The sequence below is a fragment of the Schistocerca gregaria genome, chromosome 8, assembly GCF_023897955.1.
Source record: "Schistocerca gregaria isolate iqSchGreg1 chromosome 8, iqSchGreg1.2, whole genome shotgun sequence".
Classification (NCBI taxonomy): Eukaryota; Metazoa; Arthropoda; class Insecta; order Orthoptera; family Acrididae; genus Schistocerca; species Schistocerca gregaria.
This window is the reverse complement of record NC_064927.1, coordinates 411,365,612-411,386,110: the sequence shown is the minus strand read 5'-3', so window position 1 is coordinate 411,386,110 and position 20,499 is coordinate 411,365,612. Positions and strand designations below refer to the sequence as shown.

Genomic DNA, 20,499 nt, shown 5'->3' with positions numbered 1-20,499 from the left:
TTTCGCTTTCTATCATATAACGATGGTCCACCAACAGTAACTGGACGAATGTTATCCAGTAATCCTACTTTTTCAGAATAAACACAGGAAAACTCCCCTTTCATAAGTGAACATGACAATGGTCGTTGACAGTGTCTGGCTGACTATGAACACCAGAAGATTCTGAAGAAGACCCCAGCAGTGGGGACGAAACGTCGATTGCATGGACGATATTGAAGAACGTTTTTTGGGACTGCCACAGTGTTGTGCTTACAGATTATGCCTGTAAGCGACAAACCGTCACATTAGCGTACTACCGGAGTCTCTGTGAGGTCGGAGTGTCGTGGGAAGCCGTTTGAGTGGGTTGTTTTGTCCTACGACAATGCACCACCTCGTTCTGCACAGTGCAGAGTCACACATGCTGCTTCTTTGGCTATCAAATTTTGTTTCACCTCTCTGTACTGTCCTGACATAGCTCACGGTGACTACTTTCTCCTTTGTCGGATGAAGAAAGCATGCAGTGACGGCCATCCCCAGCATTACGATGAGGTGAAAACGTGGTATATTACACAATGAGTATGTAGAGATGAAGCTTGAATTTGTCGTAGGTGATATTTGTAAATTTATGACTCCACCTGGTAACGTGAAGAGTGGGACAGCTGTGTAGCGCCTGGCTGCGAGTGTCGCAGGAGCTAGCTGCTGAGGTAAGCTGCATTGTGTGCCTGTTGTGGAGTGCCTGGTTGCGTATGCTGCAGGGGAAACTACAGGTCTGGCTGCGCCGCGTGGTGGAGGTGAATATATCGGACCCTGTAAACGATGAAACAGTTTGTCAAAATTTACTATCTATGCCAAATATTTTACCGTTTACCGTGCTGCCTGATGTGTTTGTCAAACATAGCGCCTGTTAGACGTGTTTGGGAGAAATTCTGACACATGGAAAATTTGGCAAGACGGTAGACGTTGTTTGTGTTGATGTTTCGCTGCATATGTTCAATGAAAAAGAGTTCTGTTACAAGTTATCTTAATGCTTCCACGACTATGGAAATTAGGATCAAGAATAAAAACATAGAAGCACTGGCAATTGGCAAAATAGTAGAGATGTCGCGTCTTTCCCAGTGATATATTAAGAGAAATGTCGATGTCGTACACACAACATACAAGTGAAAGTGGAATAAAATAAAAATGGTCGAAGCTCTCCAGTTCTTCAACAGTTATGTAGGCCACCACGCTGTGGTATTTTAATGAACTGTCATTAGAGGACGAAGCAGAAAATAAATTTTCTCTTGCTTTTGCCTTCTTTTTCAATGTGAAGATGAGGTAACTCTAAACAAGCTATTAAAAGTTGCACTGTCCAATCAGAGAAAGTTGATATAATCATCATGCTCCGAGTGTCATATTTTAACAGATTTTCATGTTTATATTTCCGTTCAGTTTAAACCAATCTCTGGACCAGCGCCATGTTCTCTTTTTCTTCTTCTTCTTTAAATACAGTACCAGAGTCAATGCATGTTTTATCTGCATTTGTGGGGATTCCCGCTACTGTCAAAATGCAGCATACACGAACAGCGTCTGCTTTAAAAGTGAGGTTGAATTGACAAACTTTGCTGGTCGGTTTACGGGTATTTCTGACAAACACGTGGCATGAGAAGAGCGGATTTGACAAACACGTTCTGTCGTTTACAAGGGCCCTTAACGTGGTACGCCTGCCGTGTAGCGCCTGGTTGCGTGTGTTGCAGGGGCAACCTGCTGGCGCGGCTGGGGCGCGTCGAGGAGGCGGAGCGCAGCTACCGGGCGGCCATCCACTACCGACCCTCCCTGGCGGGTGAGTCGCAAGTACTGCCAGCAGGCAGCTGCCAGCTCTGTGAGGCAGACCGTGTCGAGGAACCCTCAAACGCTATGAAAACCTTTACTACTGCTACCACGTCCAATTGATCCTAATCATCATCAAGCACAAGACGTTCTTCAATAACATTATATCTTATGTGTTGACCCATATGAACCGTGATTTATTTTCAAACAACGTTCTTAAGAATTTATTTTATTTACTAGCGATTCATCAAGAACATTAACACATTTAATCACACTATGTAAGCATGGGAGTAGTTGCCAAGGAGTAACTGATGAAATCATAACCAAATTCCCTTTAACAAATGGCAATTTTATTCACTTTAATAGTGCGTAAAAGCATCTTTTTAAAAGAAACAGATTTAAGATTATAATCAGAAAGCACGATCTAAATATTGATGTTACAATATATTCGGATGCAAAAGAAACAAGTTTTGAGTGTTCTAACATTCTGGGTGGTGTCTGTTTGTTCTATATCGTGTCTCCCTACCACTTTCGCGCAACGACGGTCTGAGCGTGTTTTTTAGGGAATTGACTTGTTTGAACCTGGGACCTGTTGCTGGTAAGGAGACGCCAGACCACACATGACATGTAGAATTCAGAAGAGTTCAGTGAGACTAGCGATGATATAACCAAATACTTAATGATTTCACCGCAAGTTCCACTGCACTCCCTGTAAAAGAATCTTAATACGAACCAAATTTAGTGGAAGGGGTTCAAGGCTTTCCTATTTTTAGTTAGCTGGTAAAATAACGTCGAAAAAGCAGTTACGTTTACCATTGAAAATTTTATTTTTCTCACAAAACATTGTTTATAAACTGCACTATTGATAAAAGGAAGTGTTTTAATACAGGATGGTAAACACCAACTGCGTTCAACAAAAATGTGAACGAATATTCCCTGAATGGGTTTCCAAGTTCTACAATGGATCGAAGGATGGCCTAGGCCGTATCACATCTATAATCCAGGTTTAAATTAAGTTTCACAAAAGAGAAAACTATCAAAATGGTCTACAGTGACCCTCAATTATCTTTAATTGTTTATCTAACTTGTCGTAAATTACAGTGGCTGATGTGGCTTCTCCATAACTATATAACAGAAAAATCATCGCGTTTCAGATTTTTACTTCAAGTGGCAAATGTGAATACCATGAGCTTTAATTGACGATCGATAGTAGTATTACACAAAAAGGAGATGTAACAGATGAGACTTCTGCAGTTCTGAGTGAAGCTTTATGCGCTGTTATGCGGCATCGCGCGCGTTCATTACCTTGTCGGTGATCGTCAGGGGGCGGCGATCAGCACAGCTCTGTTCACCTCGCCGTCTCGAAAGTAACTCACTTCTCCTAACTTTTCCTTACTACCATTTACCGAAGTTGGTTTGATAAAAAACTGTCTGGCTGTGTTTTCATCTGACCAATCAGGATCTCAATGCTAACCTTAAGCTCCGCCTACAAAAATTCTGTCTATCCAATGAGAAACGTTATACTTTTCGTTGTGGGGCAATGTTTTTAAAGTTCGCAAAGTAACAGAGACGCGAAAAAGTCTTACGCTAAAACTTGCAGCTGGCGTTGTCCTAGTGGTTAGCTGGCGACGTGGGTGTCCAGTCCGTCCATTATCGTAGGGCCTTCTAGCTTAACACGGTTCTGCTCTCGGCTTCTGTTTTCGTTTCTCCCCTTGGAACTGCGTCTGTCTCACGGTGGGAAGGTATGACATGCATTTAGGCATTCTTGTGTTAGTCTGTGGTATTCCATTTGCTCACTCGTTACTCGTATTACTTTGGTTAATTTAATGTCACGATTTATTCGGAGCTATGTGACATGCTATTGAATTTGCTTATCATGTCAGGGTTTTCATGGAAGGTGTTGGATTTGCCTGACACCTTACAGTGTATGAGATGTCGAGATGTCTCCTCACGAAACAAAGAGAAAGAATGAGCTGGAGAACCATCGTGTAGTACCCACATTACTCTTCGTACCACCAAAGGCATGTCTTCCAGCAGAGGAGGCTGGCTCGCCCCCCCCCCCCCCCCCAGGAAGTGCAGATATGCCTCGCCTGTGAGGGTTGTGGAAGGGTGACTGGCCCCCTGAGGTGGTCGCCAACACTCCCCAGCCACACATTGAGGTTAAATCCGGTGCTGATGGTTTGCTGCTACCGTATGATACGAATTCTCCGAAGCCATCAATCGGGTGTTATGAGGGTTGACCGCCCCTTGTAAAGGTTAAGTAGTGTGAAAGCTTAGGGCCTGATGACCTTAGCAGTTAAGTCCCATAAGATTTCACACACATTTGATCATTTGATGAACCACATATTATTCTTACAGCTAGCATTTGTGCAATCAGTACTGTTTTTCCAAGTGATGTGTTACTGCAGAAAATTATTCGGTAAGACATTATTGAGTGGAAATATGCAAAATATATCATGAGGCTGAAACTCTTGGCAGATTAAAACTGTGTGTCGGACCGAGGCTCGAACTCGGGACCTTTGCCTTTCGCGGTCAAGTGCTCTTCCAAGGAGAGCTTGTGTAAAGTTTGAAAAGTAGGGACGAGGTACTGACGGAAGGAAAGCTGTGAGGAGGGGACGTGAGTCATGCTTGGGTAGCTCAGTTGGTAGAGCACTTGCCCGCGAAAGGGTAAGTTCCAGAGTTCGAGGCTCGGTCCGGCACACAGTTTTAATCTGCCAGGAAGTCTCATATCAGCGCACATTCCGCTGCAGAGTGAAAATCTCATTCTGGATATAATGAGGCCGATACGTTTGTTTCCAAGATTAGCAATTAGAAGACGCGCAAAAGTAGCTGAACTGAATTGTTTCAAAAGCGCAGTAATATGCTCCTTCAAGTTTACATCAATATGTAAACCCAAAACTTTGGAGCATTCTACCCTATATTAACTGACTCCTGATCATATGCTACATCAGCTGTTGGTATGCCTCTGACTGTAGTGTGCTTTTTCAAAATTTAAGGAGAGTCAATTTTCAGAGAACCATTTAATAATTCTTTGGAAAATGTCATTTACCAATTCTTCTGTTGCTCTCTCTCTAGGAGGCTCTAGTATCACACTGGTATCGTATGCGAAAAGTACCATTCTTTCTTGTTGAATGTTAAGACGGAGGTTAATCACATACGTAATGAATAGGGGTGCAGTATTGTGCTAAAGGAGACATTCACCTCGGCTACCGTGGATTCTGCGCTGGTAATCAAAGGCACTATGACACCTGGGGCCTATATGGACATTATCGTGAACCACCTGTCGGCTGGACGTCTTCCTAGACAGCGATATCATCTTCCAGTAAGATAACTGTCCGTGTGATAATTCCAGAATTGTACTACATTGGTTTCAGGCGTTTGCTACTGACTCAAACTGGTGCCTTGGCCACCGCATTCGACTGATCTGAAACCAATGGAGCTCGTCTGGGACGCTGTCGGGCGGCCTCTCCTCGCGCGTAAGACACTGGACCGTAACTAACAGGAATTGCCTGACCTGATCGTAGACATCTGATGCCAAATATCTCGGGGAACCGAACAAAGGCTTTTGGAATTCATGCTTCGCATAATCGCTGCTGTATTCTGCTCCAAGGTAGACCAACGCGCTATAAACAGGCGGTCGTAATAGTTTCGCTCTTCCGTGTACGCAGAATAGGTATACTGCGTTAGGAGGACCACAGTGACCTGCGTCGATGCATGTTTCTGACCTTGAGGAAGACGCCTGCCGCCACTGTTCTACTGGCGCCCAGTTAGCGTGCAAGTGAAGCCCTTTGTATACATCGCCCAGCTGACGATGGGTGGAGGTCTGCGACACCTAAGTGCTTATCGATCTTTGGAAATGTCAGCAAGTGGCGCATTTTTCCCCATTACACATGCGAATAAGGGCCGATTGGCCAGTCAGAACAGAATTGCCATTAAAAAAGGAATACTGTGCATTTAGAAGCCCAGAGACTTTCTGGACTTGCAAATAAAAGACAAAGCACTTCCCCAACTCCACTTCTACCACCAAAGAGGAGAGAGCCAAATCGTTCTAAATGACGCCGAACCCGTACGTTCCCAGACAGGTGTCCTTTAGCATTGTCCAGCTGACATACGTTTTTCTACTTCTCGTGAGGCAATGATAAATTAATGGGCTACTCCCTTTAATACTGGTTTTGTCAGGAGGTCCTACATATAAAATCACTCAGAGAACCTCACCAAAAAGGGGAGAACTTACAGAGGAACGATACTAATCGCGACCCAGTGGCCATCATCGGTTTATCTAGTGTCGCTAAGAAGACGCAGGCAGGAAGTGCTAGCGCTTGAGAGACTCATTTCACAGAAGAGGCAAGTTGCAGAACTGCGGATTAGTCTCTAACAGTAGTGGATGGTTTTACATCAACTGCTGGAATTCTATGAGGACGCTGGAGGTGCCCTCAGCATAATTCATAGTGATCAAATGACGGAATAGTAAAGCAGATTCCCTGAAACTCTTGGGAGGATAAGATCCAGAAGTCATGACTATGAGTCACAAAGATCTTCTGTCGAGCATTCTGACATGGAAACTTCTCCTTAAAAACCAAAAGCAAGAAAGAACTTATAGCCATTTTGAGTAAATCTTTCTTCTGAAATACCTTGGGAACTCAATGAAGTTGATTTATACACCTTTCCCTGCCTCCTCCTCCCCAACTATTAGGCCAGTGCTCGAACAACATAAAGAAGCGCTGATGTACTAGAAGCTTCGAGACGTGCAACTCAAATTGTATCCGTTGCCTCCACCTTACATCACCCAGAGATCCAACTATCTACACCTCTGCTATGAGATGTGCCATAAAGTCGACCGTATTGGCTCTCTCTGCTTTAATTCCTTTTATGCATCTTTCGAGCAGACAGTGTATTGCAAAATCAATTACCTATCAAAATCTGTTATATAGGCCTATATAAATCAAAGTGTAGTGTATGTATATACATCTAGGATTTCCTCCAAAACTCCTGGATCGATTTCAACCAAATGTGGCACAGAAACAGCAGATCTCTGAGTATAAGCAATGTAAACCTCCTAGCTCCAAGAAAGAGCTTATAGCAAAAATGTTTTTTGTCCAACTCCTAGTGTATGGGGTGTCCTGCACATCAGGTATTGGAACAGTATTGGGCTGCCAAATCAACCTGCTTTGCAAGGCAGCCTATATGTGGGCTACCTTGAAAGAAACATATGTAGGCTACCTTGCATGACAGGTATATTGGTTTGGAGTAGTATCAGCCTGCTTTACCGACCTGCTTTGCATGGTGGCCTGTACCTCAGGGGGCACATAAATTATTGTCAGGCCTCTGATGCATAGCCCACCCTGCATGACAAGCATGTTATGGGAGTATCAGCCAGCTTTATTGAAATGTATCGCAGGGGTTGCAAATGCCAATGAACATGGCTAGGGACAAGTTAAGATGAGAAGAGGTGGGGATGGACTGTGTGAGAAGAGGAGGAAATGAACAGGGACAGGGGGAGGAGGAGATTTATGAAGTAGGTGGAAGGTGTAGAGGCATAGTGAGCAAGTGGAAAAGGAAGAGGGAGAGTGGGAGATGGGAAGAGAGAGGAGGAGTAGGAGGAAGAGTAGGACATGACCAGAGAGAAATGGAGGAAAATATGGCCAGAGAGAGGGGGTAGAGGAAATGTACAAAAAGGTGGAGGAAGAGATGAAGGGACAGAGAGAGTGGAAAGAAGGAGACAGATAGATGAGAGGACGAGGTGAACAGAGGGAGGAAGAGGTGAACACAAAGAGAAGCAGGAGGAGGTATGTTCAGTGTAAGTGTCGAAAACATATACAGGCAAAGTTATGTGGCAAATGCTAGTCATTCAATAAAAAATTTGTCCTACCTCATTATTTATTTCCTTTATTTGTATTTGTACACAAAGTAATTATGTAATAATTACCTTTATGATGCAAATATGTCCAATGAAGCATTGAGTGGACTGGAGACACAGGCCAGTGCCACATTCCACGAGTTACAAATTTTCTTAAGCTTCTTTTGGCCTCAAATACTAGAGATAACTGGACAGAGCACCCTATTCAGAAATTCAGGCTTCATGCACTGGCCAGATCTAGTATGTACATCTGAACTGTATAGTGTGTCACAACAGCTGATTAATATTTTCTAAGTTTAGGATAGTGTGTGGGACCAAAGGCCTGTGAACTGTGGCAACCACTAGGTCTGTATCATTCACGAATCTGCTGCTCGTTGCCATATTAGGATTTCATACTGGCTGCGGTGAGGCACAAGTGAAAACTACATGAACCACGTTGCATTATTCAGAAATTTGAATGGTGGTTCCAAAGGATTTATTGTTGCCACCACCGAAACATAGACATGGATATTTAATGAAATATGGAAGCGTCGACATTTTGTTTTTACTTTCGACTTTTAAGTACTGTTTTACATTTAATGGGAGATGTCTGAAGATAACTATAATAATGTTGTCGTTCTTGTTGAAATTGTTGTCTTCAGTCCGAAGACTGGCTTTATGCAGCAAACTACATCCATTTGCACCTGTTCAGTGTAGTCAAGTCTTCGTCTCCCTCTACAGTGTTTTTCTCCTTACATTTCCTCCGTTACCAAATCGATGATTCCTTGACGCTTTTGAATGTGTTTTTCTTTTAGTTGAGTTGTGCCATACCTTTCTTTTCTCCGCAACTCGATTCATTACCTCCACATTAGTGATTCGATCTACCCATGGAACCTTCAACATTCTTCTGTAGCACCGCATTTCGAAAACTGCTATTAATGTCTTGACTGTTTATCGTCCACGTTTCATTTCCATGTGAGGCAACAAGCTATACCAATACCTTGAGGAAAAGCTGTCTGACACTTAAATTTATAATTTATTATAACAATTTTATCTTGTCAGTAAAGCTTTTCTTGTTTTTGCCTGTCTGCATTTTATATCGTCTCTTCTTCAGCGATCATCGCCTACTACTTTCAGCTTTTCATTTCCTAATCTTATTCCCTCAGCATCATGTGGTTTAATTCGAATACATTGAAATACCTCTGCTTCTCTTTGGTTAATTTTTATCTAGCGTTATCTTTCCAAGACTCTATGCAAAACGGTCACGTGATCTTCTAAATCGTTCACTTTCTCTGACAGGATTCCAATAACAATTTTTTTATTTCTTGTCCTTCAACTTTAAGTCGCTTTCCGAATTTCCCCCTGATCTCCTTTACTACAGGCTGAATAACGTCTCTGTCTCATTCCCCTCTCGATCACTGCTTCCCTTTAACGCCCTTCGATTCTTACAGTTTGATTTCTGCACAAGTTGAGAGTAACGTTCAGTTTCCTGTATTTTATCCCTGCTACCATAAGAATTTCAAAGGGTGTATCCACTCAACATTATCAAATGCTTTCTCCAAATCTAAAAATGCTATAAACCTACATTTGCCTTTCTTGTAAGGTATGTCACAGTGCTATAATTCCTTTCCACGCACATACATTTTTCTAGAACGCAAACTGGTACTCCCTGAGGTCTACATCTATTAGTATTTACAATTACTACGTAAATAATGCTGATAGCGGTACTTTGCGGCCATGACGTATGATTTTTCGGTAATATTCACATTTATGACCACTTGCCTTTCTTGGTAATAGAATTACTACGTTCTTCTTGACGTTTGAGGGCATTTCGGCTCTCTCATATGACTTGCAAGGATTACAATAATACTAAGGGAATTCCATCTACTCTACAGGCCTTGGTTCGACTTAGTAGTCTGTAAAATTCTTACAGCAATATCTTAATTTTCCCTCCTTGTCCCTTTTGCACAACATTTTTCATCAATTTCGTCTCACTTGCATAAAATATTATAAATGTTTCATGCAAAATTTAAAAATATTAAGTGAAAACGAATTTTTACATGTCACAACAAGATCGTTCCATTGTGTTATATTATATTTTTATATTAAAGCTCATTTTTTGAGGGTTATATGCAGCATCGTAAGTAATATCCGATTCTCTGTGACCTTAACACCTTTCTCGTATCATGTGGAAGGTGTGGCGCTTGCTTGCATACATTACTGCTCTCGACTGTGCTCTTACAACAACAACAACAACAACAACAACAACAACAACAACAAACAACTAATACACACATCAAAAAAAGTTTTGAATAACCTCGGTTTGGTGAGTTCCGGAACCTATAAAGAAAACTGGAATAGAAATCAACATAAAGATCATTTCCCCTCTTTTTATTGCTCATGAAAATCACACATGCATGCTGTACCACCATACAGCGAAACCTTCAGAGGTGGAGGTCCAGATTGCTGTACACATCGGTACCTCTAACACCCAAAAGCACGTCCTCTTGCATTGATGCATGCCTGTATTCATCGTGGCATACTATTCGCAAGTTTATCAAGACCCTGTTGGTCCAGATTGTCCCACTCCTCAACGGCGATTCGGCTTAGATCCCTCAGAGTGGTTGTTGGGTTGCGTCGTCCATAAACAGTACTTTTGAGTCTATCTCAGGCATTTTCGATACGATTCATGTCTGAAGAACATGCTGGCCACTGTAGTCGAGTGGTGTCATTATCCTGAAGGAAGTCATTCACAAGATGTGCACGATGGGGGCGCGAATTGTCGTTCATGAAGACGAATGCCTCGCCAATATGCTGCCGATATGGTTGCACTATCGTTCGGAGGAGGACATTTACGTATCGTAAAGCCGTTATGGCGCCTTCAATGACTACCAGCGGCGTACGTCGGCCCCACATAATGCCACCCCAAAACAGCAGGGAAACTCCACCTTGCAGCACTCTCTGGAAAATGTGTCTAAGGCGTTCAGCCTGACCGGGTTGGCTCCAGACACGTCTCCGACGATTGTCTGGTTGAAGGCATATCCGACGCTCATTGGTGAAGAGAACGTGACGCCAATCCTGAGCGGTCGATTCGGTATGTTGTTGGGCTCATCTGTACCGCGCTGCAAGGTGTCATGGTTGCAAAGATGGACCTCGCCATTGAAGTCGGGAGTAAAATTACGCATCATGCAGCGTATTGCACACAATTTGAGTCGTAACACGACGTCGTGTGGCTGCACGAAAAGCATTATTCAACATGGTCGCATTGCTGTCAGGGATCCTCCGAGCCATAATCGATAGGTAGCGGTCATCCACTGCAGCAGTAGCCTTTGGGAGGCCTGAGCGAGGCATGTAATTAACAGTTCCTCTCTCTCTGTATCTCCTCCATGTCCGAACAACATCGCTTTGGTTAACTCTGAGACGCCTGGACACTTCCCTTGTTGAGAGCCAAATGGTTCAAATGGCTCTGAGCACAATGGGACTTAAAATCTGAGGTCATCAGTCCCCTAGAACTTAGAACTTCTTATAACTAACCTAAGGACATCACACACATCCATGCCCGAGGTAGGATTCGAACCTGCGACAGTAGTGGCCGCGCCGTTCCAGACTGAAGCGCCTAGATCAGCTCGGCCACTGCGGCCGGCTGTTGAGAGCCCTTCCTGTCACACAGAGTACGCAAAAGAACTTGACCCCCTTCTTGCAGCGGTGTACCGTATGTCTCTAGAAGAGCGTAGCGTTCCAGAGGATTGGAAAAGGGCACAGGTTTCCCAGTTTTCAAGAAGGGACGTCGAACAGATGTACAAAACTATAGACCTATATCTCTAACGTCTATCAGTTGTAGAATTTTGGAACACGTATTATCTTCGAGTATAATGACTTTTCTGGAGACTAGAAATCTACTCTGTAGGACTCAGCATGGGTTTCCAAAAAGACGATCTTGTGAAACCCAGTTCGCGCTCTTCGTCCACGGGACTCAGAGGGCCATAGACACGGGTTCCTAGGTAGATGCCGTGTTTCTTGACATCCCCAAGGCGTTCGATACAGTTCCCCACAGTTGTTTAATGAACAAAGTAAGAGCATATGGACTATCAGACCAATTGTGTGATTGGATTGAAGAGTTCCTAGATAACAGAACGCAGCATGTCTCTTCCGAAGTAAGAGTGATTTCAGATGTGCCGCAGGGAGTGTCGTAGGAGCGTTGCCATTCACAATGTACATAATTGACCTTGTGGCTGGCATCGGAAAGTCAGTGAGGCTTTTTGCGGATGGTACTGTGGTATATCAAGAGATTGTAACAATGGAAAATTGTGCTGAAATGCAGGAGGATCTGCAGCGAATTGACGCATGATGCAGGGAATGGCAATTGAATCTCAATGTAGACAAGTGTAATGTGCTGCGAATACATAGAAAGAAAGATCCCTTATCATTTAGCTACAATATAGCAGGTCAGCAACTGGAAGGAGTTAATTCCATAAATTATCTGGGAGTACGCATTAGGAGTGATTTAAAATGGAATGATCATATAAAATTGATCGTCGGTAAAGCAGATGCCAGACTGAGATTCATTGGAAGAATCCTAAGGAAATACAATCCGAAAACAAAGGAAGTAGTTTACAGTACGCTTATTCGCCCACTGCTTGAATACTGCTCAGCAGTGTGGAATCCGTACCAGATAGGGTTGACAGAAGAGATAGAGAAGATCCAACGGAGAGCAGCGCGCTTCGTTACAGGATCATTTAGTATTCGCGAAAGCGTTACGGAGATGATAGATAAACTCCAGTGGAAGACTCTGCAGGAGAGACGCTCAGTAGCTCGGTATGGGCTTTTGTTGAAGTTTCGAGAACATACCTTCACCGAGGAGTCAAGCAGCATATTGCTCCTTCCTACGTATATCTCGCGAAGAGACCATGAGGATAAAATCAGATAGATTAGAGCCCACACAGAGGCATACTGACAATCCTTCTTTCCACGAACAATACGAGACTGGAATAGAAGGGAGAACCGATAGAGGTACTCAAGGTACACTCCGCCACACACCGTCAGGTGGCTTGCGGAGTATGGATGTAGATGTAGATGTAGAAATGCGGACGCGATGGAACCGCGGTATTGACCGTCTAGGCATTGTTCAACTGCAGACAACTCTAGCTGTGTATCTCCTTCCTGGTGGAATGACTGAAACTGATCGGCAGTCGGACCCCCTCCGTCTAACAGGCGCTGCTCATGCATTGTTGTTAAATCTTTGGGCGGGTTTAGTGATATCTCTACAGTGAAAGGGACTGTGTCTGTGATACAATATCCACAGTGAACGTCTATATTCAGGAGTTCTGGGAAGTGGGGTGAGGCAAAACTTTTTTTAAAAAAATATATATATTTAGAAAGCGAAAAGGTTTAAACCTTTGCACGTCATATTTTTGGTGTCGGATAGGGCATCTAGTGTACCAATGTAACACGCTTAACGTGTTGCAGTGGCTTACGTGTCGCTGGGCCGCCTGCTGGAGGCGATGGGTCGGCGCCCGGAGGCGGCGCAGCTGTACGCCCGGTGCGCACGGCTCAGCAGCGAGGGCCTGCGGGACCCCGCCGCGCACGAAGCGGCCACGGCGGCGGCAGGACGCCGACTGGCGCAGTTGCTGCAGGCCGCGCCAGAGCCCGACACCGGCGCCGCCAAGGCCGCCGACAGAGACCTCTACCGACATGCCGCGGCGGCGCCGCACTTGCCCGCTCAACAGGTGGGTGCGCCGGAAGCCGTTCTCGCCCTACCTATAAGAAGCATTTCCGTGTCTGCTCGAAGTGTCCGAGGCTGGGGTTCTTGTAAATAAGTCCATGCGCTTGAGACCTATTATCTACTGAACTGCTCCAGGAGTTCTCAGTGAGAAATTTCCCTCCTCATTTTGATCGACACTCAACGTCTCCATGTATCCTGCAAACTGTTTTGGTCGTCAACTATCTGATCCCTATATCTGCCTAGTCAGTGGAAAAATCCGATACTTCAGACTTTTGTCTACCTTCCAAATAAATCAAGTGGCATATTTTGTGCATTAAAGTGCTCTCTGAAAATGTACACAAGTGAGACATAAAATTATTACAAAATATGTTAATGTCTTTTTGTGGTACAATGGAGACTGGACATAGTTCTTCCGATTGAATTACTTGATTCTTCCACTCTCCAAGATGGCCCAAGAACGACTTCTTTTATTCTGTTTCGGCTACTTCCAGAGTTGTGAAAACTGAAGAGTACTTACCAGATTTCTCTGAATGTGCATATTGGCAACATAAATACACTGTGTAACCATGTTGGTAAACGAGTGCAATGCCTGGCATTATAAAAGACCGGATGCAAATTGCCTCCCTACTGGAGGCAGGAGTGAGGGCATCTGTCCACAGGTGTAGTGTGCAAGTCATTGTATTGTCCATGGTGGAGGGTTCCTTGTACCACTGATAGTCATTTCCTTTTTGTTCCATTCGCACATGGAGTGAAGGAAAAACGACTGTCTGCATGCTTTCGTACGAACCGTGATGTCTGGTGTATTCGTGTCACTTGCGTGAGGTACATGTTGATGGTGGTAGGATCTTTCTGCAGTTTGTATCAAATACTTGTCCCTGAAAGTTTCTCACCAGTATTTCATGAAAATATCGAATTCTTCCCTCCAGAGATTCCCATCCGAATCCTTCAGGAAACTTCTCTCATAGCACACCTCTGAATTGTTTCAGTATCTTCCCATGATAAGACCTAGTAGTGATTCAAAACATTTGAGCGGTATTCAAGAATGGATTGCACAAGTGTTCTGTACGTGGTCTGATTTCTAGATGAGCTACTCTTTTCTACAATTCTCAAAACACACCGAAGTCATCCATTCGCCTACCTTCTACCATCCTGATGTGCTCGTTCCATTTCATGTCGCTTTTCATGGTAACGCCTAGGTATTTAATCTACATGAATGCTTCAAGCAACGTATTACTAACACTTTATTTCAAAATTGAAGGATTGTTTTGCTACTCATCTGCGTTACTTACATTTTCCCGTAAAGTCTGTGAGACAGAGGCCCGGTAGCAAAGTAGCGTACCGACTCTTCATCTGAGTATAACTGCTCAAGTACCTCATCATCGCAGCCCTTTCACTACTTTCACTTGACGATTATCTACTGCTGGCGCCACCTCTCTGCCCCCAGTCGCTTCCTTCTTTTGCCTTGACTTTCCTCATCATCCATATTCCTTGTTTCCATTGGCTCCTCCACATCATTTGGCCAGTTGTTTCTTGAGCAACCCCTTTTCTTGGATGGTATCCATCGTACTATCCTGTCTTACTACAGCTTACTGACATTACCAAACCACGTGAGCTGTTTTTCTTGGTTGTCGTCACAGATATCCTTATCCATTTTGATCGAATCTTTTCCAAGTATAACTGCTTCTCTTGTGTTTCTTGAACAGAGTATTCAGTGTTACTAAATGAAATTTATTGTAGAACTTGTCTTCCTCCTCGCTCATTTCTAGTACCAAGTCCATACTCTCCCATAACCCTTTTTTCTACTCCTTCCCATGCAGCTACATTCCATTCCCAAAGGACCATTAGATTTTTGTCTCCCTTTAAGTTATGAGATTGTCATTCGGTATCCTTATATACACTCCTGGAAATGGAAAAAAGAACACATTGACACCGGTGTGTCAGACCCACCATACTTTCTCCGGACACTGCGAGAGGGCTGTACAAGCAATGATCACACGCACGGCACAGCGGACACACCAGGATCCGCGGTGTTGGCCGTCGAATGGCGCTAGCTGCGCAGCATTTGTGCACCGCCGCCGTCAGTGTCAGCCAGTTTGCCGTGGCATACGGAGCTCCATCGCAGTCGAACACTGGTAGCATGCCGCGACAGCGTGGACGTGAACCGTATGTGCAGTTGACGGACTTTGAGCGAGGGCGTATAGTGGGCATGCGGGAGGCCGGGTGGACGTACTGCCGAATTGCTCAACACGTGGGGCGTGAGGTCTCCGCAGTACATCGATGTTGTCGCCAGTGGTCAGCGGAAGGTGCACGTGCCCGTCGACCTGGGACCGGACCGCAGCGACGCACGGATGCACGCCAAGACCGTAGGATCCTACGCAGTGCCGTAGGGGACCGCACCGCCACTTCCCAGCAAATTAGGGACACTGTTGCTCCTGGGGTATTGGCGAGGACCATTCGCAACCGTCTCCATGAAGCTGGGCTACGATCCCGCACACCGTTAGGCCGTCTTCCGCTCACGCCCCAACATCGTGCAGCCCGCCTCCAGTGGTGTCGCGACAGGCGTGAATGGAGGGACGAATGGAGACGTGTCGTCTTCAGCGATGAGAGTCGCTTCTGCCTTGGTGCCAATGATGGTCGTATGCGTGTTTGGAGCCGTGCAGGTGAGCGCCACAATCAGGACTGCATACGACCGAGGCACACAGGGCCAACACCCAGCATCATGGTGTGGGGAGCGATCTCCTACACTGGCCGTACACCTCTGGTGATCGTCGAGGGGACACTGAATAGTGCACGGTACATCCAAACCGTCATCGAACCCATCGTTCTACCATTCCTAGACCGGCAAGGGAACTTGCTGTCCCAACAAGACAATCCACGTCCGCATGTATCCCGTGCCACCCAACGTGCTCTAGAAGGTGTAAGTCAACTACCCTGGCCAGCAAGATCTCCGGATCTGTCCCCCATTGAGCATGTTTGGGACTAGATGAAGCGTCGTCTCACGCGGTCTGCACGTCCAGCACGAACGCTGGTCCAACTGAGGCGCCAGGTGGAAATGTCATGGCAAGCCGTTCCACCGGACTACATCCAGCAACTCTACGATCGTCTCCATGGGAGAATAGCAGCCTGCATTGCTGCGAAAGGTGGATATACACTGTACTAGTGCAGACATTGTGCATGCTCTGTTGCCTGTGTCTATATGCTTGTGGTTCTGTCAGTGCGATCATGTGATGTATCTGACCCCAGGAATGTGTCAATAAAGTTTCCCCCTCCTGGGACAATGAATTCACGGTGTTCTTATTTCAATTTCCAGGAGTGTATATTCTCTATCTCTCCATCTTCTAATTGCTACGTTAACATGTGCACCTGAACTATTGTTGACGATGTTGGTTTGCTGTCAGTTCTGATGATAACAATCCTATCACTAAACTGTTAACGACAGTTCAGTCTGCTCTACCTTCCTATTCATAACGAATCCTACTCCAGTTATACCATTTTCTGCTGCTGTTAATTTTTCCCTATACTCATTTAGCCAGAAATCCTTGCCTTCATTCCATTAAACTCCACTGACTCTCACCATATCTAGTTGAGCCTTTGCATTTCCCTTTTCAGATTTTCTAGCTTCCCTACATTCCACGCCCCGACTCGTAGAACGTTATCCTTTCATTGATTGTTCAGTCTTTTTCTCATGGTCACCTCCACTCTTGGCAGTTCCCTCGTGGTGATGCGAATGGGGTACTATTCTGGAATCTTTTGTCAACGGAGAACTCATCATGACAATTTTTCAATTACAGGCCACATGTGTCTTTAATGCAGTGGTTTCCATTGCCTTCTGCATCCTCATGCCGTTGACCACTGATGATTCTTCTCCCATAGGGGTATTTTCCTACCCCAAGTGCAAGAGAATGCGCTGAACCTCTGTCCGCTACTCTGTCCTCTTACACAAGGCCGTTGCTAGAACGATGGTGACTTTTTATATAGAAAATTTCGACGCCATTGCTGGTGATTTTTATTCTAAATTTAACGGGTAGCGAGTTTCGAACCCGGGATCCATGATATTTTGAGTATTAGTCAAGAACGCTATCCTGTAGACCAAGGGTACGCTGTATGAACTAAGAGCAGAAAATACATTCTTTGGTTATAAAGACGTACTTTAATTTATATCGTACAAGCAGACTAGACGGCTGAAATCAATTACTGATTATCCAGTCTCGAAGCAAAAGGACAATTTAAAAATTCAGTATGTTAGAATTTAAGGGAGGGAGTTGTGGACTTGACCAGTATGTAGAGGAATGTACAATTTATTTCCCCTACAGTCTCTGGAGTAGTAGTGACCAGAAGAGATCGCTACGTGCTGGCCAACCTGAGGTAATAATGTGTACGTTTGACAGTCTAAGGGAAGATAGTATTAAATATTTATACTAACAGCAACTGACGAAGAAATTGGAGAGTGCAGAGAGAACAGCAGAACAGCAGTATGAGCATATAAAGAAGGTCATACCTGCAAAAGAAGCCATTGGAAAACATGAAGAGAAGAAGGAATCAGTTTGGTAGAATGTAAAACTAGCACAGATGACTGAAAGGTAAACGAAATTTGTTTGACGTTCCCCCGTGTGGACGACAATCAAAGTAGAGATAAATACAGGTCTCTAAATAGGGCATTAAATAGGGATAATTTGTGGGGCTCGTAGTGCTGAGGCATGGAGAACAATCAAGTAAATGCGAGTGCTAACTAGTGACACATCATAATAATATTACTTATAGTCAGCGGAGAAACTATTTTAAGCATTTATTCCGGGAAATTCGGTCTGAAATTCCACGTAGATGTGACGTGAAGATGGAACAGGAGTTACGGCCTTTAGATAAAAAAAAAGTCTTCAACATCCTGTGAGCAGCTGTAAGATGAAGAAGGCACGAGGATAAAGAGCAACACATCCAGAGCTGGCGAAGATTGGAGCACTGAAGATGCTAAAGGTGCTATTTGAAAGAGTACTGATAGAGAAGGTGTTCCATCGGAATGGGAAACAAGTTACATTAGACCGGCGCATAAGAAAGGGTCACGTAATAACACAAATAATTATAGGTGATTGGCAGTGATCCCTTTCGTTGGAAGACTGTACTCGCAGAAACTGAAAGATCTGGTAGAGTAAGAAACGGGTCACATGTAGCAAGAAGAGCAAGCAGGATTCCGAGCTGGAAGACCGGTAATGAACAGCATCTTTACATCTACGAAACTTTAACAAAAGCCCGTACCGAGCTACTGAGCGTCTCTCCTGCAGAGTCTTCCACTGGAGTTTATCTATCATCTCCGTAACGCTTTCGCAATTACTAAATGATCCTGTAACGAAGCGCGCTGCTCTCCGTTGGATCTTCTCTATCTCTTCTATCAACCCTACCTGGTGCGGATCCCACACTGCTGAGCAGTATTCAAGCATTGGGCGAACAAGCGTACTGTAACCTACTTCCTTTGTTGTCGGATTGCATTTCCTTAGGATTCTTCCAATGAATCTCAGTCTGGCATCTGCTTTACCGACGATCAACTTTATATGATCATTCCATTTTAAATCACTCCTAATGCGTACTCCCAGATAATTTATGGAATTAACTGCTTCCAGTTGCTGACCTGCTATTTTGTAGCTAAATGATCAGGGACCTATCTTTCTATGTATTCGCATCACATTACACTTCGCTACATTGAGATTCAATTGCCATTCCGTGCACCATGCGCCAATTCGCTGCAGATCCTCCTGCATTTCAGTACAATTTTCCATTGTTGCAACCTCTCGATACACCACAGCATCATCTGCAAAAAGCCTCAGTGAACTTCCGATGTCATCCACCAGGTCATTTATGTATATTGTGAATAGCAACGGTCCTATGACACTCCCCTGCGGCACACCTGAAATCACTCTTACTTCGGAAGACTTCTCTCCATTGAGAATGACATGCTGCGTTCTGTTATCTAGGAACTCCTCAATCCAATCACACAATTGATCTAATAGTCCGTATGCTCTTACTTTGTTCATTAAACGACTGTGGGGAACTGTGTCAAACGCCTTGCGGAAATCAAGAAACACGGCATCTACCTGTGAACCCGTGTCTAAGGCCCTCTGAGTCTCATGGACGAATAGCGCGAGCTGGGTTTCACACGACCGTCTTTTTCGAATCCCATGCTGATTCCTACAGAGTAGTTTTTTAGTCTCCAGAAAAGACATTATATTCGAACATAATACGTGTTCCAAAATTCTACAACTGATCGACGTTAGAGTTATAGGTCTATAGTTCTGCACATCTGTTCGACGTCCCTTCTTGAAAACGGGGATGACCTGTGCCCTTTTCCAATCCTTTGGAACGCTTCGCTCTTCTAGAGACCTACGGTACACCGCTGCAAGAAGGGGGGCAAGTTCCTTCGCGTACTCTGTGTAAACTCGAACTGTTATCCCATCAGGACCAGCGGCCTTTCCTCTTTTGTGCGATTTTAATTGTTTCTCTCTCCCTCTGTCGTCTACTTCGATATCTACCATTTTGTCAGCTCTGCGACAATCTAGAGAAGGAAGCACAGTGCAGTCTTCCTCTGTGAAACAGCTTTTGAAGAAGACATTTAGTATTTCGGTCTTTAGTCTGTCATCCTCTGTTTCAGTACCATTTTGGTCACAGAGTGTCTGGACATTTTGTTTTGATCCACCTACCGCTTTGACATAGGACCAAAATTTCTTAGGATTTTCTGCCAAGTCAGTACATAGAACTTTATTTTCGAATTCATTGAAAGCCTCTCGCATAGCCCTCCTCACACTACATTTCGCTTCGCGTAATTTTTGTTTGTCTGCAAGGCTTTGGCTACGTTTATGTTTGCTGTGAAGTTCCCTTTGCTTCCGCAGCAGTTTTCTAACTCGGTTGTTGTACCACGGTGGCTCATTCCCATCTTTTACGATCTTGCTTGGCACATACTCATCTAACGCATATTGTACCATGGTTTTGAACTTTGTCCACTGATCCTTAACACTATCTGCACTTGAGACAAAACTTCTGTGTTGAGCCGTCAGGTACTCTGTAATCTGCTTTTTGTCACTTTTGCTAAACAGAAAAATCTCCCTACCTTTTTTAATATTTCTATTTACGGCTGAAATCATCGATGCAGTAACCGCTTTATGATCGC

The 20,499-nt window shown here is 44.4% G+C and overlaps 1 protein-coding gene across 1 annotated transcript in view; it reads left to right on the top strand.

Moving 5' to 3' along the window:
* Positions 1–20,499, top strand: part of LOC126285222 (protein O-mannosyl-transferase TMTC2-like) — a 534,787-nt gene that overhangs the window by 467,902 nt on the left and 46,386 nt on the right. The window contains exons 9-10 of the mRNA XM_049984523.1: positions 1,716–1,801; positions 13,091–13,350. Of these exons, the coding sequence (XP_049840480.1) occupies positions 1,716–1,801; positions 13,091–13,350 (346 nt within the window). The remainder of the gene's footprint in view (positions 1–1,715; positions 1,802–13,090; positions 13,351–20,499) is intronic.